At 44.4% G+C, this 18,047-nt stretch overlaps 1 protein-coding gene, 1 non-coding gene and 1 pseudogene across 2 annotated transcripts in view; 1 reads left to right on the plus strand and 2 right to left on the minus strand.

Annotated features, from left to right (window-relative positions):
* PIWIL4 (piwi like RNA-mediated gene silencing 4) overlaps window positions 1-18,047 on the plus strand; it is a 49,085-nt gene that overhangs the window by 16,083 nt on the left and 14,955 nt on the right. Inside the window, exons 7-12 of the mRNA XM_066360730.1 lie at window positions 1,052-1,249; window positions 3,509-3,620; window positions 8,943-9,063; window positions 10,842-10,959; window positions 14,617-14,728; window positions 17,820-18,004. Coding sequence (XP_066216827.1) covers window positions 1,052-1,249; window positions 3,509-3,620; window positions 8,943-9,063; window positions 10,842-10,959; window positions 14,617-14,728; window positions 17,820-18,004 — 846 coding nt within the window. The remainder of the gene's footprint in view (window positions 1-1,051; window positions 1,250-3,508; window positions 3,621-8,942; window positions 9,064-10,841; window positions 10,960-14,616; window positions 14,729-17,819; window positions 18,005-18,047) is intronic.
* TRNAS-GCU (transfer RNA serine (anticodon GCU)) lies at window positions 10,720-10,795 on the minus strand. The gene has a single exon. It is a non-coding gene; the product is annotated as a tRNA-Ser (tRNA).
* Window positions 11,469-12,940, minus strand: LOC136389699 (large ribosomal subunit protein eL42-like; annotated as a pseudogene).

An 18,047-nucleotide genomic window follows, 5' to 3' on the forward strand; every position in this document is an offset into this window, starting at 1 on the left:
GTGTAGCTGGCTTAGTATCCCAGTGAAAGAAGTACACAAAATATAAACAACTGATTTTTTTAAATTGTCTATTCTTTCATGCCATTTTGTCACTTTTTTTAAGACTTCATTTCAGTCTACAATATTTATACACGTGGAAAGGAGCTGTAGCCTCCGCTGTAGCTCCTTTTGTGTGTCTGCACATTGCATTTCTTCAGTTAGTTCTCACTCTCGTGAGTAAGCCTGTCTGCTGTCTTCACCACAGGATCCATGTGCTTGTCTGAGCTTAGCTGTTTTCAGGCTGTGGTTCTCCATAAACATAGGAATCCTTCAGCTGTGGTTTTCATACCAGGGGCAGTTTTGTCCCCCAGGGGACATTTAGCAATGTCTATAGATATTTTGGGTTGTTGCTAGTGGCATTGAGTGGGTAGAGGCCAGGTTGTGCTAAACATCCTGCGATGCACAGAGCAGCCCCTAACAAAGTTATATGGTCCAAAATGTCAGTAGTGTCAAGATTGAGAAACCCTGCTTTACAGGAATATATTTTGTCTTAAATATATGTTTAAAGGCACTTCAGTCCAGCGGGAAATAGTAAATGACTAAAGAAAAAATTATTTCATAAAAGTTTAGAGAATTGAAATGTAAAAACCAGTATTTAAAAATGTTTATTGTGCCTGACCAGGTGGTGGAGCAGTGGATAGAGTGTAGGACTGAGATGTGGAGGACCCAGGTTCGAGACCCCAAGGTCACCAGCTTGAGCACGGGCTCATCTGGTTTGAGCAAAGCTCACCAGCTTGGACCCAAGGTCGCTGGCTCGAGCAAGGGGTTACTCGGTCTGCTGAAGGCCCACGGTCAAGCCACATATGAGAAAGCAATCAATGAACAACTAAGGTGTTGCAACGAAAAACTGATGATTGATGCTTCTCGTCTGTCTTCGTTCCTGTCTGTCTGTCCCTATCTATCCCTCTGTCTGACTCTCTCTCTGTCTCTGTAAAAAAAAATAAATAAATAAAAATGTTTATTGTTTCTCTGATATAACTCAATTTTTAAATTTTTACTTATTTTTTTAAAGGTTGTCCCTTTGGCCTGGGTTCACCATTTCTGTATCCCAGTTTGAAAGCAAACTCCTGTTTAGTGCTGATGTGAGTTATAAAATCCTCCGGAATGAGACAGTGATGGAATTCATGACTGGTCTCTATCACCAGGCTGGTGTGTCTAGCTTTACCCAGATGTGTGAAAAACAGCTGATTGGGCTCATTGTCCTTACAAGGTAAAAGCCTGCTTCTAAATAAACTTTTCCCCAGAGAATGAATTATTTATGGCATTTGGGAACAGGAATAGCATCAGAGTTTTACTGCACAGGGACCAGGCTGGCCTGTAGTGTTTGGTTCTTGACTGCAGGCAAGATTTCTTAACACGAGTCCAGATGATTTTGAAAGCACATTTATTCAAGCTGGTAAAACAACGAAGAGCTTAGGATAGAAGAAGCAATAGGAGAGAGCCTAGGCAGGGCTGCTTTGGCTCTCCAGAAATGTTAGAGGAAAGAAGTGAACCTAGAAGGGGCTGCTTGGCTCACTGGAAAACCAGAGAAAATGGGCCTTGGAGACAGTTCAGGGGCTTAGCCTGGGACAAGCTGCTGCTGCCCACTGCCCCCCCCCCAGCTGCAAATCTCATGGGGACCCTTAGGGTTTAGGAAATGCATGCCTGGGAGAGAAGAAAGATGTGGGTATGCTCTCAGGAGGAAGAGTGTGCCCTGGGCCCTTCATCTTGAGGCTGTTAAAGTCTGGGAGTTTAGGGGAGGTCTTAGGGGAGGATCTCAATAGAAGATTCATCAGCTTTGTTCTGATGTGCAAAATGAGACTTATTCCCTTGACCTCATCCTTCCTGGGGTGTGGCTGGCACAAATGATATTAAGTAGATTTCTGTTATCTGTCTCCCTGAGAAGTGTGATTTAAGCTATTCACCCTCTGGTTGGGGAGGAGAAGTGTAAACCATTTACTTGTGTCCTTGGTTAGGGAAGATAGGGTTTTGTGATTTTCTGGCAGTACACCGCTTGACGGTTTAACCGTCTGTCTCAGTTTCCCTATTCCATTTGTCCTGGCCTACTGCTATCTCAAGGGGATTGGCCTGACCACAGATCTGATCACTTCACTCTGCTGTTTAGGGGACCTGGCTGTTCTCAGACGTCTAAGGTTCCAGGCTTTCTTGAGTGGCAAGTGGCATTCTGGATTGTCCGCAATCTGACATGGTCCTGCCTTGTCTCTTGCTGCACCTCATCCCCAGTACTCTGCACTGGGCTTCCTCACTGCTTCTGTCTGGATTCCTCACCCCTAATTCTGTTGTAAATTTCTACTTCCACAAAGCCCAAGTCAGCTGTTACTGCTTTCTGAAGCCTCTACCGTTCCCTCCTTTCTGCTGCTCCCATAAGCACGTTGCTAATAGCCACCTCTTTATAGCTATTTTATTTCACTTAATGACCATATAGGATGGAATGTTAGGCTCACGTCTCATTTTCTAAGAGTAGGAGGTCCTTAAGGCTGAGAACTTTCAAGCCTCTGAATTTGTCTATATATATATATTATTTGCACTCTGTGCACATTGAACTGAATTACACACAGGCAGATGAGGTAACTTCCTGAGGAACAAAAAGCTTACCATACATTGTTACTGGTCCACAACACTTCTTTTAGAAGACCTGTTGGCCTTCTCCTAGTCTAGCTTAGAATTTCCACTGAATTTTTTTTCTGGCTTGTACAGTGCAGAGGGACTAGTTGAATTCCACACTACCTGGGGGTGAAAAAGCTGCCTCCTGTCCTATCTTAATTTTCATGATTGGTTTATGTTGGTCAAATAAGTTTGTAAATAATGATATATATTATCATATATATCAAAAAATATATATATTTGCTCGCTTATAGTTTGCATTGGATGTGGGGGGGACAGGCTGTAAGCAGGCAGGATTCTTATAGCCAAAGGCTTAGTTTTAAGACTAAGCCTTTCCCACCCTTTTTGATGTAGGGTGGTGCACTCCTATTATGCCTCAGATAAGTGACTTTGTATCAGAGACTTGTTTGTATATTGGATTAAAGGTTTAGATTTCTACACTATAAAGTGGGGCAGACCAGGAGCTTGCTCTCTCGGTTCCTGAGATTAGCATTAGAGGAGAGAGGAGAACAGAGAAATGCCACGTTGAGGAGGCCAGTAGAAGCAGCCAAGATGGGGATTGGTGACTATTCTTGGAGGTTGAAGAGGGTAAAAGGGATAAATGGTGGTGGGAGGAGACTTGGGGTGGTGACCACAAGAGAATATACAGATAATGCATTGTAGAATTGTACACCTGGAACCTATATAATTTTATTAACCAATGTCACCCCAATAATTTTGGTTAGAAAAGGGACTATTCTTGATTTTCTCTCTTTCATGATTTCTGAAATTCTGGAGTCTAATACTTTGAATTAGAAGTGTAGTGAAATTGCTGCTTATCTTGTATGAGTTGAAAATAACTTAAAACATATCTTGCATTTATCAGATACAATAACAAAACCTATCGCATCGATGACATTGATTGGTCAGTGAAGCCCACGCACTCCTTTCAGAAGCGGGATGGCACTGAGATCACCTATGTGGACTACTACAAGCAGGTGGGACTTCGTTCCCTTCATCCTCATCTCCCTTCCTCTTAGCTCAGAGAAGTCTCCCTAGTCTTTTCAAGTCCAACAGGTTCTTCAGATTGTTAGGCCGAGTCTACCTCCAACATAATTCTCTGACTTGTCCCTTCTCCATCCCTACCATCCTTGGCTGGTACCAGACCCTCATTCTGTCTCCTATTGTCCTTCTTCCTGTAGGCCGAGTAATCTCCCTCTAGTATATCTGATAACATCACTGCTTAAAATATTCCCATGGCTCCCTATTTCCTTAAGAACCAGGCCTAAGCTCCTGAGTAGTTTCCAAGGTGCCTATAATAATAATATGACCTTTCCTTGCCTCTTAAGCCTCTCCTCTTACCACTCCCATTTCCTTCATATTTTTTTTAATGTATTTTTCTGAAGCTGGAAACGGGGAGGCAGGCAGACAGACTCCCGCATGCGCCCGACCTGGATCCACCCGGCACGCCCACCAGGGGGTGATGCTCTGCCCATCCGGGGCGTCGCTCTGTCGTGACCAGAGCCACTCTAGCGCCTGGGGCAGAGGCCAAGGAGCCATCCCCAGCGCCTGGGCCATCTTTTGCTCCAAAAAGATCTTTTTGCCTTGGCTGCGGGAGGGAAAGAGAGAGACGGAGAGGAAGGAGAGGGGAAGGGGTGGAGAAGCAGATGGGCACCTCTCCTGTGTGCCCTGGCCGGGAATCGAACCTGGGACTTCTGCATGCCAGGCCGACATTCTACCACTGAGCCAACCGGCCAGGGCTCCCTTCATATGTTTTGCTGTTAATTCCTTGTGCATTTTCACACACGTTGCTTTCTCTTCTTGGATGCCCCTTCACAGCCAGCCAATTACTAAGTACCCTTCAAGACTCAGCTCAGCTGTCAGTCCTTAGGGAACCCTGCAGTGCTCTGTCCAGGGCCCACTCCCTGCACTTAGCTGCATCAGAGTGTTAGGGGCAGAATGTGAGTGGTCTGACTCCTCTTCTGGACTTTGAGCTCTTTATTTCGGGATGCCTGGGGCTAGCATAGTGCCTTGCACATGGTTGGAACTCAGATACTCATTGATGGCTCTCCTGCTGTACCTGGAGGTTGGTTCACAGTGATCACAGTTACCCCTGCCTCCACCCCCACCTCCACCTGCATTTCTTCTCCCTGAGTCTCCCTCTCTTTCATGTACACTCATATTCCAGAGAGTCTGAAAGATCTCATAGATGTTTAAAAACAAAAAAATGTAAAGCAAAAACCCTCCGTTGACCTTTCAACATCTTCAGGAAAAGCTATCTCTATTTTTTTCCTTAGCTTGATTTCTTTGGAAAGTCATCTATAGCCCTGGCTGGTTAGGTCAGTCAGTTCGAGCATCATCCCAAAACGACAAGGTTGTGGGTTCAGTTCTCGGTGAGGGTACACATGGAAGGCAACCAATAAATGCAGGACTGAGTAGAGCAACAAATGCATGCTTCCCTCCTCACCCCCCTTCCTTTCTTTGTTTCTCTAAAAATCTATGAATAAATTAAGAAATTAAAACCTGGCCTGATAGGTTGGTTGAAGCGTCTTTCGAAAGCATAGAGGTTGCTGGTTGGGACACGTACAAGAACAGCTCAGTGTTCCTGTCTCTCCGCCTCTCTCTCTCCCTACCTCACTCTAAAAAAAAATCATCTATATTAGCTCCAAGCACCTCTTCAGTTTTTTTCCTTAAGCTTCAGCAGTCTGGTATCTGATTTGGTTGCTATGGCAATAACTCTTTAAAAGTCAAATTCACCTACTGTTCTCATCCTAATGGGCTTTGGTGGCATTTGACACTAGTGACCATACCCATCTGGCTGAACTTCCCACCTTGACTCTTTGCTTTTTTTTTTTTTTTTTCATTTTTCCGAAGCTGGAAATGGGGAGGCAGTCAGACAGACTCCCACATGCGCCCGACCGGGATCCACCCGGCACACCCACCAGGGGGCGATGCTTTGCCCCTCTGGGGCATCGCTCTGTTGCATCCAGAGCCATTCTAGCGCCTGAGGTAGAGGCCACAGAGCCATCTTCAGCGCCCGGGCCATCTTTGTTCCAGTGGAGCCTTGGCTGCGGGAGGGGAAGAGAGAGACAGAGAGGAAGGAGAGGGGGAGGGGTGGAGAAGCACATGGGTGCTTCTCCTGTATGCCCTGGCCAGGAATCGAACCCGGGTCCCCCGCACGCCAGGCCAACGCTCTACCGCTGAGCCAACCGGCCAGGGCCCCCACCTTGACTCTTGAGGCACATCCCTGGTGGTTCTCCGCTAGGTTTCAGATCTTTTCTTCTTAGCCTCTTATGATGTTTTTCCTCTTTTTCTCCCCAAACCTTAAATGCTGTTATTCACCGTGGTCCCCTCATATGGGATCTCTACTTCGCATTTTGAGATCTGTCAAATAGAGTATTTTTGCCTTGCCCTCATTTCTAAGTTACATACTCATCTCTTACTTTCAGACCATATTTGCATGTATATTCGGCAAGCATCTCACGCTAACATAACTCATGCTGAATTCATTCTTTCTCGCTTCTGTTTCTTCTTGGGAGTTCTGCCTCTCCGGACCTCATTTTGCTTCCTTGGCTCTGCTTCGCCCTCCCCACCTCCTTTGTTGTCACTAGGATGAGTACTGCCTCTTTTATCCCTGAGTTCTCCCTGGAACCCGTGCCCCTTCCCAACCCTGCTCACTGCCTCGATGCAGAACCTCTCATGGACTCCCACCTGGGGGTCTGGGTCACCCTCACTGCCACCACAGAGAGCTTTCTGAAACACTGCCCAGAAATGTGGTTACAAGCACAAGCTCTGGAATAAGAAGGTCCTAGCACGAGCTGTGTGTCCTTGGGCACATTACCAAACGTGAAGTGTCGTCTGTAAAGGAGGGTCTGCTGCCCGCCTTCATGGTGCTGTGGAAACGCTGAGCGAGATAGCGGTGCACACAGAGCATGGAGCACGCTCCTGCACACCGTGAGCCCTGCGTGAACGGTGGAGACCTGCCCCCTTTTCGCTAGCCTCCCCTTTTCATCTCTAGCCCCACACAGTTTGACCCCATCTCAGCTGTAGCCTCATCTCACATGGGATCCCCACCATGCACCCCGTGCTGTTGTCACCCAGCCCGCCTGGTGTCACTAAGTGCTCCTCAGCTTTTGCTCATGGTCACTAGAGATTTGCCTAAAGCCACACTGTACCTTCTCCTTCATTACCAGGTAAAACCCTAGCTTCAAGGTCAAAAGCCTCCTCATTTGTGAAGTCCTCTCTGACGCTTCCTGTCACAGTCACAGAAGAGCTGGTCGTTCTCTAAGCACTGGTACCACATATCACACTGCTTCTCGGACACGTCTTCCTTCTAGAACGGGGACGGCGTTTGTGCTTCACGCCTCACAGAGCGTCTTGGGCATGAAATGTGCTCTGTAGTGTTTGCTTAGTAAACACAACATTTGGTTTTCTTTTCTGTGTTGTTAAATTTGTTCTTTGAGCAGATGTGTTTCAGCACCTGCAGACATTCTTAAAGGGAATATCCCACTTACTTTCTTTGAAGAGAGTTATGTTCACCACATCCATGCTGTAATTAGGGAGAAAAAGAAACAAAATTGTGACTTTTTTCTAGAATGTCCTCCTCTCGATCCAGGAAAGGAGCACTGAATTATTATGTAGTCCACTTTCAAAGTGGAAGATGTGTTGATATTGACCTTTATATTTCTCTATTTTATCTTATGATGAAAAATATTGTCAAACGCTAAGAACATTTGGGCGAGGGAGAGGGTCAAGTTCACTTTACGTCATAGCACAGGATGGGGGATTCCTGGCCGTGTTCCAGGTGAACAGAAGACTGTCCTCCTGGGACATGCAGCTTTGTTCGAGTTGTTACCCAGGAGTCTTGTATCCCCCACATTTTCTTCAAGGTGCTCTCTGGACTCTTTCTCCTTCATGAAGCCTTCCCTGATTTAAGAGCCATAAATTATTTCACTACCATCACCATTTCTCCCTCCTCCTCACCCCTGACCCCCATGACCCACTACTGAGTAGTGTAACAGGCAGAGGTTCCCAAGTCGTAAGGGGGCAAGTCCTGGCTGTGCTAATGTCCAGTGACAGGACGTTGGAAAGCTGCTTAATTTCTCATGGTGTTTTCTCATCAACCAAGGGCACAATGATGATATCTGTCTCAGGTTTCTTAAGGTTAAATAAGAAAAAAATATAAGTACTTAGCATATCATTATTTGTTTCTCATCTACTTTGCTTTACAGGTAACTTATCCACTGCAGTCCCTGGAACCTTGTAAGCACAGGATGTGTCCTGAATTAATGGAGCCATGTATAAAACTCTCCCTTCTGCAAGGGCTTCTCCAAGCCTTTTGTCTGCAACATGAGTTGCAGTCACCACTTTAAATTTCAATTTTCTGAATTCTTTTTTGCCTTAGTGACTAAAAGTCCTTATTGAAACGGAGACACTCACTTCTTGCTTAATTATAGTTATTGATGTCAGCATCACACCATGCCCAGGCATTCTGTAATTTCTAATTCCAATTGTTCTGTCATTAGTGTTGAGTAAATTATGCTGGAAGTGAATGTTAATTGGAAAGTTTGCTTTCGGAAGAGAAATGAACTTTTCGGCAAGGTGAAAATGTTGCAATTCAAGTCTAGGAGGGGAAAGGGGTGATGTAGGAAGAAGCTCATTAAAAACCAGGCACGATGCTAGGGTGTTTGCACGAGTTACTCCGGAGCTACTGTTCTCCTCATTTCATAGATGAGACAGATAGGGCACTTTCCCAGGGTCCCAGTGCAATTAAGTAGAAGGGCCAGAGATCAGATTCACGTTTGTCAGACTTCATGGCTGCTTCTTAGAACATCTTGTAATCCTGAAAATTAAGGAGAGTCATACTCTTTGGGAAATCTGAGGTTGACTTAATATAACCCTTGCCTCCAACTTACGTGTGGATCTCTTCATGCACAGGGCCTGCCTCCTATGCTGGGGCGGCCTGCCTCACAGTCAGTGGTGGTGGAGGTGCTGGTGTTGGGCAGCTCTAGCAGGGTCGCTGCACTGTGTGTGGAGCTGCAGACTCTTCTGTCTGGGGATGAAATCCAAAACAGAGCAGGGAAGTGGTTAAAAACAAAATGAAATTATGTCACCCTATAAAAGATTATTAAAAACTGGCCCTCGGATTCAAAAGATAGAACCTGAGAAGAAGGAAGTGAAAATGAGTCGGGTTCTTTTTTTCTCAGAAGAAATGTGCTTATTTATTCGTTTTGTGATGACCTGGTTGCTTAATAAGCAAAGATGTTCCTTATACAGTGTTTCCATACTAACATTTCCCTCACTAATCCTGCAATCTGTAGCAATATGGTATCACGTTATCGGACCTACATCAGCCAATGCTTGTTAGTCTGCTGAAAAGCAAGAAAAATAATGCTGAGCCTCAGATGGTCCACTTGGTACCCGAACTCTGCTATCTAACAGGTAATGTTTATGTTTTATACCCTAGCACGGGGGTAGTCAACCTTTTTATACCTACCGCTCACTTTTGTATCTCTGTTGGTAGTAAAATTTTCTAACCGCCCGCCGGTTCCACAGTAATGGTGATTTATAAAGTAGGGAAGTAACTTTACTTTATAAAATTTATAAAGCAGAGTTAAAGCATATAATAATACTTACCAAGTACTTTATGTCAGATTTTCGCTAAGTTTGGCAGAATAAATCTTTATAAAACAACTTACTATAGTTAATTCTATCTTTTTATTTAGACTTTGGTTGCTCCGCTACTGCCCACCATGAAAGCTGGAACGGCCACTAGTGGGCGGTAGGGACCAGGTTGACTACCACTGACCTAGCAGGTTCCTGGTCACAGGCTTGTGATTCTTAGCAGTGGGCAGAACCTCCTTCTATTAGCTGAGGGCTAGAGTATCAGTTCAACACATGAAGGGTGGACCCTTAAAGAAATGTGTTTGATAGAGAAAGTGGGAGAATGGAGTGCCCTTTTGAAATTGCTTGTCACAGGAAAAGTCACCTATGTCCTTTATCTTGTATATTTTATTTGCTATTTTGATATAAAATAGTCTCCAACTGTTTTCCTAAAACCAAGCTACTGTTCTTCACTAATCTTTTTATTTTTTAACTTGAGTTTAGGAATGATAATGACCATCTTTTTGGGTATACTGTTTGAGTATGCCAAATGGCCCTTATTTACTTTATGCATGTGCTTCCAAGAAGGTAATCTTCACCATATAGTGGAATCTGAATAACTGTCTTGAGTACTTTTAATCATATTATTTTAACAGGGTAGGACTAGGAAGGGAGTCCTTTCTGCATTTTGAATTTTTGTATTGCTCGAATCAGTTATGGTGTGTATATATTTATTTTGAGATTAGAAAACAACTCATAAGGTATATTCTTTGAAGGGAGGAATGCTCATTCTCCGTGGTATTTTGATCTTGTACAAGTTGCACAGTCCCATGTGGTAGCCTGTAGCCACTTACGCTGTTAGGGGTGTGGGGGTGTGCCGGGAGTGCAAAGTTCAGGCTAGATTTCTAAGCCTTAGTATCTATCAACAAAAGGGAAAATAACTCAATAAATCTTTTATATTGATTACATGTTGAAATACTATTTTGAATATATTGAATTAAATAGTATATGCTAATTTTAAAAATTTTATCTGTTTCTTTTTTGGAGGTTTTTTTTTTTTTTTTTAACATGACTACTAGAGAAGTTAAAATGGTATAGGTATAGGTGGCTTTCATTTGTGTTGGAGAGTGCTATCCAAATGCTAAATCTAATTCAGTTTCAGTGAAAAGCTTGTGCTGTGCTGGGTGGGCTGGGTTATGTTGTATACTGTTTACTTTTTTTTTGAAGCCGGAAACGGGGAGAGACAGACAGACTCCCGCATGCGCCCGACCGGGATCCACTCGGCACGCCCACCAGGGGGCGATGCTCTGCTCCTCCGGGGTGTCGCTCTGTTGCAACCAGAGCCACTCTAGCGCCTGGGGCAGAGGCCAAGGAGCCATCCCCAGCTCCTGGGCCATCTTTGCTCCAGTGGAGCCTCGCTGCAGGAGGGGAAGAGAGAGACAGAGAGGAAGGAGAGGGGGAGGGGTGGAGAAGCAGATGGGTGCTTCTCCTGTGTGCCCTGGCTGGGAATCGAACCCGGGACTTCTGCACAGCAGGCCGATGCTCTACCACTGAGCCAACCGGCCAGGGCCTACTGTTTACTCTTTTATTTCACTTTTTTCACTAATATTTAATAGGACTGACTGGCCAGGCAACCTCTGATTTTCGACTGATGAAGGCTGTGGCTGAAGAAACGCGGCTCAGCCCCGTAGGAAGGCAGCAGCGCCTGGCCAGGCTTGCCGATGACATCCAGAGGTATGGGATGCCTTGCTGGGACCAGGGTGTGCCCTGCCTAAGGCCTCGTTTATAGGATAAGGTATCTATAAAATGCTTCATCCCCTGATGAATATGTCCCGTTCCTCTTGATTCAGAACAAGGCACTTTTGAATTGTGTTGTCCAGGGCCAGAGGTTCATCCAGGATGGCTAGGACTATGGGCTCAAGGGGGGTGGGTGCATGATGGCCACGCTGGGAGAAGTGCCGCCCTGCTCTAGTTAGATGCCTCTGCTTTCGTCCATTTAATACATTGAGGTTCTGGATAAAGATTTGAATGAAGAATGTAATTTTTTTTTTTAAAAAAAGTCCTCTCAAACAAACCTTCCAGGCCCTCAGTGTTCAGAGTCAGGCTTGTTTAGATCATAATAGAGTGGCCTCAGCACACTGCTCATTAGGAAAACCCCACTATGTATTTGTTTTTGTTTTATTTTTTTGAAATGCACATATCCTCAAGGTTTTATTGTCAAATAATAAGACAAAATCTGAAGCTTAAAACTGGATGACTTGGGCCTTTCTCGTCTTATCTCCTCCCAGTCCAAAATGCTTGTCAGCAATCTCTTAGAGCCACAATTGGGCTCAATGCATTCAAGCTTCAGCATATTCTTCTTTGTAGGTTCAGCCTTTTTGCTGAAAATTGGCTTAGTCTGCCCACCATAGCCTGTTTCCTGTTGTAACGCTGCTTTCCCTGCGCTAGAGAGTCTTTGCCATTTTGTGTTGTTATTTTGTGGGGTTCATGCTCACCACACTTATAGAAAGTCCGAAAGGTTTTAGGAACACTCGCCTTGTTTGTGAGAGCTCTATTGGTGTGGAAAGCTCCACTATGTAGTTGTTTTGTTTTGTTTTAAGTGCGAGGTGGGAAGGCGGAAACAGACTCCCACATGCACCCCAATCTGGATCCACTTGGCAAACTCCTTACCGGGCGATGCTCTGCTTATCTGGGGCTGCAGCTTTGTTGCTCTGCAACTGAGCTGTTTTAGCACCTGAGGCGAGGCCACAGAGCCACCCCCAGCACCTGGGGACAACTTGCTCAAACTGTTTGAGCCATGGCTGTGGGAAAGGAAGAAAGAGAGAGGGTGGGGGAAGATCAGATGGTTGTTTCCACTGTGTGCCCTGACTGGGAATTGAACTTCCCCATGCTAGGCAGATGTTCTACAGCTGAGCCAACTGGCCAGGGCATGTATTCTTTAAATTTAGGAATACCTTTGTTTCTTTCAGTTCAGCCCACCAGATTCTCAGGTGGCATTTCTGCCCTCATTTATGACAACTAGGTGTAACCTGTGATGGGAAAATTGAGTTTCTTCCTGGTTCTCCCTTCTGATTTCCTAAAACTTCACTGTCTAAAACTGTGGCCGCATGGAACTACTGGGCACTTAAAATGTGGTTAATGCCACATCTTGGAATAGTTACTTTATTAATGCAGCTACTAGAAAACTTAAAATTAAATATGTGGCTTGCTTTATATTACTACTGGGCAACATTGTTGTAGAATGACCATTTTTTCCTTAAAGATGAAAAAAATTAGAGGAGAAACTTAGAAATTTATATAAACAAAAAGAAAGTGGTGTGTGTGTATATATACTCTGTAAAATTCACTTAATAAGTGAATGAATCATAATTGAATGAAGTTATTTCAGATATTTTCAAATTAATCTCATGTTCTTTTTAAGAAAATAGTATGTAGTATAATTTGCTTTTTTTTTTAGTGTTTCTGTTTGGTAAATGTGCATCTCTATTTTCATGCTTGTGGTTGTATGACTTTCTATTTTATGGTTACACTTCACATAATTTATCCTGGACATTCTCCAGACTTATTCCTACATGAGAATAACTTATTTCTACTTATTCCTTGTCCTCTCCCCTTATACCTACCTGTGGATTAGTCTTCCTGACACATCTACCTGCCACTTTCCAGTAATCTCATTTTTTAACCCAGTGTCCTGATCAGTGATCACCTCACCCATGTGATCTTGGACAGATAGTATCTGAAGCACAATAATTAATTCAAAGTATTCAGTATGACCGGGCTAGATATAACATGAATAGATGGAGATAAGGAGCTGCTGTGGAGAATCAGTGGTAATGAGGTTTGAGCTCCTATAAAGAGAGAGGGGAAGCTTTGACAGGTAAAGGAAAGCATTAATCACATCAGTCTCTTTGGTGAATGTCTGGCTTACTGTCTGCGGGCTGGATTGCATCTGTATTGCAGATGCCAGGACCCCAAATTGGTGTGAGTACTCCCCTCAAGGGGTGTATGGCTTGATAGGACCATGATCATAATCCTATAAGATAATACATAGACTATGATTAAAGTTCATTAAGTTATAAACTTAAAGTGCTATGCAAATATAAAGCGGTTGTTATTACTGATACTGATATTCTCCTTAGTCTTCCTACTGCCCTGTCTGTCCTATGAATCTTCTGAGTGTAAGGTTCTCACATTCCCTTCCTGTGTCATCCTCCATCTACCCCCAACCACAGATTCCGATGTTCCCAGGAGACTGCTCCACAATATCTCTGTTATTATCGGGAATAGCTCACATCTGTGAAGCACGTAGCACTATGGTAGTACTTTTCATGTGCTGTTATATCAACCTTATGAAGTAGCTAGTTTTATTATCCCAACATTTTGCCAACAAAGCAACCACAGATTAAAAAGTTTTAAGAGTTTGCTTAAGGTCTCTGTAAAGCCAGTAGCCACGGCCACCATCACAGCCCCTGGCCCATGCAAGTTCACATTAGATTTGGACAGACGGTAATGAAACAATGGAGCCAAGAACTGGTGGGCCATTAGCTTTAATCCTAGCTTGCACCCGGCAGGCAAGAAATACACACAGTGGGAAAACACTTCCCTTTCCATTCAGGGCTCCCAAAGCCACTGACTCATCCAAGTTTTCTAGAATCAAAGGTTTCTAGCTTACCAGACTTATTCACCTCTTCCTCATCTCCTTCTCTCTACACAAACTGCACTAACTGGCTTCTCCTTCAGCACTCCGCCATCTTGGCTGCTTCTCCTCTCCTCCACATGGCCTTTCTCTGCTCTCCTCCAGCATGGGCTCCTCTGCCCCATTTTATAGTGTAGAAATCAAAACCTTTAATCCAATATACAAACAAGGAAGTCTCTGATACAAAGTCACTTATCTGAGGCATAATGGGATTCCTCATAAGAGTGCACCATCCCACATCATGCAACAGTCAAGGGTGTGGGGGAAAGCTTAGTCTTAAAACTAAGCCTTAGGCTGTAAGGACCCTGCCTGCTTACAGCCTGTCCCCCACATCCAGTGCAAACTATAAGTGAGCAAACATATATATCATATTTACAAACTTATTTGACCGACAGTCACGTATTATTTAATGTCAACTCTAAGAGTTCAGCCCCAGTCTGGCTCAGAGGCCCATTTTGCTAACCCATGCCTCACACTGGAAGCTTATCCATCCCTGCAAGTCCCAAATGGCAGTCATCCCATAATTCTTCTGAGCAAGAGAAAAAAATGTTAGTGAGTAGAAATAGAAGTTGGGAATCCTAAAAAAAAACACAAATTAGTCTGAATAATTCAGTAAGTTATAATTTTGCCTCTAATGATTAAATGTCTTTAGAAAAGAAGCACTGTAATGACGTTAAACTCAACTCTATCAACAGAAACAAGGATGCTCGTTTTGAGCTGGAGACCTGGGGGCTGCATTTTGGATGCCAGGTTTCACTGACTGGGCGGGTTGTGCCTTCAGAGAAAATATTTATGCAAGATCACATAGTAAGTCCTGTCATTTGATTTTTATTTAACAGTATTTGCTTGTATATATGTAAGTTTGTAGACCAGAGTCGCTGAGTGGGTTTGTAGGGTTCGTCTGGTTTCTCCGTGACCACATGCATGCACTCTCGTTGCCCCACACTGAGGTCCCCTCTGATTTGTGTGGGCACAGCAGCACACGGAGGACATGATTTAGGTCCGTCAGGGTGATGTGGGGTCACATTCAAAGACACATTAAGAAATGGCATTTCAAACCATTGCAATTAAAGCATATCCTTCCCTTATTGGGTGTTCGAGTACTCTTATGTCACTAAAACAAACACTCATGGTAACTGGGAAGATTCTACTAAGTGGTGAAGGTTAATTTTCTACTCTGGTATCAGGTGATGTTTCCTGATACCAGAGTTTTTTCCCCTAAAGTAAAATGCTGTTCACCTGGCATGAACATGAAGAAAGCCACACGGAACTTATCAGCCATGGCATTTAGTGAGAGAGGCATTCTAAAACTTGAAGGGACCAATCATTGCTTCTTTTGGGGTTTCGGTTGGAGAAATGAATCTATTTTATGCAAAATTGTTCATTATCTTCCTACTTTTCCCCTGGTTCTCCCCCCCCCCCAATTTTAAAATCCAGTTATATTTAAAGGCTCTCTACTTGCTTTATTTGCTATAATAAACTGAGAGACAAGCGTTTTATGTTGGCAGAATGGAGAATTTTTTCACCATTTCTTTTTGATAAGCTATTCTAAACTACCAAAACTAGGGAAAAACTACTTTTAAATACAAAATTTTGTGAAGAACTAAAATGTAGGTCCCCATTAGGACCTTGGTCAGAAGTCAGTAGAAAAAAGTTCAATTTTAGTTCCACATATAACGCAGGATTTAAATACTTAAAGTGACCTGTCTCATCATCTCCATCAGTGAAGAGTGAAGTCATGTTTGTCAGAGCCTTTTTTTTTTTTCCTCCATTTTTTGGCATGGAAACAGGTCTCCACAGAAGGAGCACTAAGATGGAAGAGCCTTCCCCCTAGGGGTGGTGTTGGTGGCGGCTAGAGGTGACTGGGTCATTGACTTACTGACCAGTTCTGCTTTTCTGAAATTGGGTTCTAGGAAATGAGTAAACAAAACGTCCCCAGATCTCAGAGTGGGCCTTGGGCATTTGTCCTGGGTCTCCTGCCAGCCCATGACAGGTGGAGTGTAGGTGAGGGGCTATGGCTCTCCTCATCCTGGCAGTAAGAGGAAGGACTAAGGCTTGGCTTTAGGTAGAGCCGTTAATGAGGGCACCTAGCCCTACCCCTTCTTTCCCACGCTCAGGACTCCTCCCGGGGCACAGTCCCTGCCTGGCCACCTCATGGCAAGGTATCGTGAAGACGGCTGGGGTTTGGAAGTCACAGTGTTCAGTGGAAAGTTCCCTGGTTGCAGTGTCAAGAAGACCAGTGTTTTAGACCTGTCACTGCCACCAATTTGCTTCATAACCTCTCTCAGTCACAGCTTTGGAGTCTGTAAAATAAGATTTCAGTACTTTTTAAACATTAATATGCAGAGGAATCTACTGGGAACTTAACAAAACGCAGATTCTATTCAGTGGGTCTGCAATGGGGCCGAGGGCTCTGTATTTCCTTTATGTGGATTTATTTTGTTCTTTCTCTTTTTTATGATTCTGTATTTTTTTTTTCTTTTATTAAGTGAGAGGTGGGAGGCTGAGAGATAGACTCCCGCATGCGCCTCAACCAGGATCCACCTGGCAAGGCCACTACAGGGCAGCTGAGCTATTTCAGTGCCTGAGGCGAGGCTATGGAGCCATCCTCAGCACCTGGGCCTGTCTTGCTCGAACCATTCGAGCCATGGCTGCAGAAAGAGAAGAGAGAGAAGGGGGAGGAGTGGAGAAGCAGATGGTCACTTCTCCTGTGTGCCCTGACTGGGAATCGAACCCGGGACTTCCACACACCAGGCCATGCTCTACCACTGAGCCAACCGACCAGGGCCGGACTCTGTATTTCTAACTAGCTCTCAGGAGATAGCCATGCTGCTGCAAGGCAACACTTTGAGGATCATGGGATTAGGTCACAGTGTGGTTCTTTTAGATTCTAACAGTGGCTCTTTCCAGCTCACCATGCCCAGGGCATTTCTATTCAATTCCAGTCTATGGATATAATCAGAAAGCAAGTGACCATCTGAAGTCTCCCTCGTTCAGTGCAAGGAGCTTGCTTTTCCTGGTCACCTGGAGAACCTTCCAAGAGTGAGCAAGGAGCTTGTGTCATGGCCTCATCTTTGCTCCTAGATATAGCTATTGCTTGTATAAATATATTCTTAACTGCCCTTTAGGGTTTGTTAGTTTTAGTATGAGAACCTAGAGTATCAGTTATCGGCACTTTCTAGATGCCTAGAGTAAAGGGACAGCCCATTTATCTGAGCCATTCATTAAAAAGGTCAGAGATTCCCCTGACCAGGCGGTGGCACAGTGGATAGAGCATCAGACTGGGATGCGGAGGACCCAGGTTCGAGACCCCGAGCTTGCCAGCTTTAGCACGGGCTCATCTGGTTTGAGCAAAAGCTCACCAGCTTGGACCCAAGGTCGCTGGCTCGAGCAAGGGGTTACTCAGTCTGCTGAAGGCCCGCGGTCAAGGCACATATGAGAAAGCAACCAATGAACAACTAAGGTGTTGCAATGCGCAACGAAAAACTAATGATTGATGCTTCTCATCTCTCTGTGTGCCTGTTTGTCCCTGTCTATTCCTCTCTCTGACTCTCTGTCTCTGAAAAAAAAAAAAAAAAAGGTCAGAGATTCTTAGAGCCAGAGGGAACCTAGAGATCTTTGAACCAGACACCTTTATTTTTGCACACAGTGAAGACCTGTGAAGTGAAGGGACTTGACTAGGGCTCCGCAGCCATGGAGTGGCCAGCCTGGGAGGAGGCTCACACACCCCACGTGCTTTCTGCTCGGATGTGCAGCGCTTGTATCCGGGTTTTGAGTCTGAATAGCAAACTGTACGAAATAGTTCTCATGACAAATGTGGGTCATCTTCATACAGTCTCTGTTTTATTGCTTTCTGAATAAATGTGTTCAACCCTAACACGATCATTGTTTTTCTCAGTGTCAATCTGTGTCTGCTGCTGACTGGTCCAAGGATATTCGAACTTGCAAGATTTTAAGTGCACAGTCCCTGAATAAATGGTTGATAATATGTGGCAACGACACTGAAAATGTGATTGAGAACTTTTTGAGCTGCCTGAGAAAAGTTGCGAGTTCCATGGGCTTTAATATGGACTACCCCAAAATGTGAGAATACACTGAAAATCACTCCTTTTTTTTCTATGTGAAT

This window comes from Saccopteryx leptura, chromosome 1 (genome assembly GCF_036850995.1).
Source record: "Saccopteryx leptura isolate mSacLep1 chromosome 1, mSacLep1_pri_phased_curated, whole genome shotgun sequence".
Taxonomy (NCBI): Eukaryota; Metazoa; Chordata; class Mammalia; order Chiroptera; family Emballonuridae; genus Saccopteryx; species Saccopteryx leptura.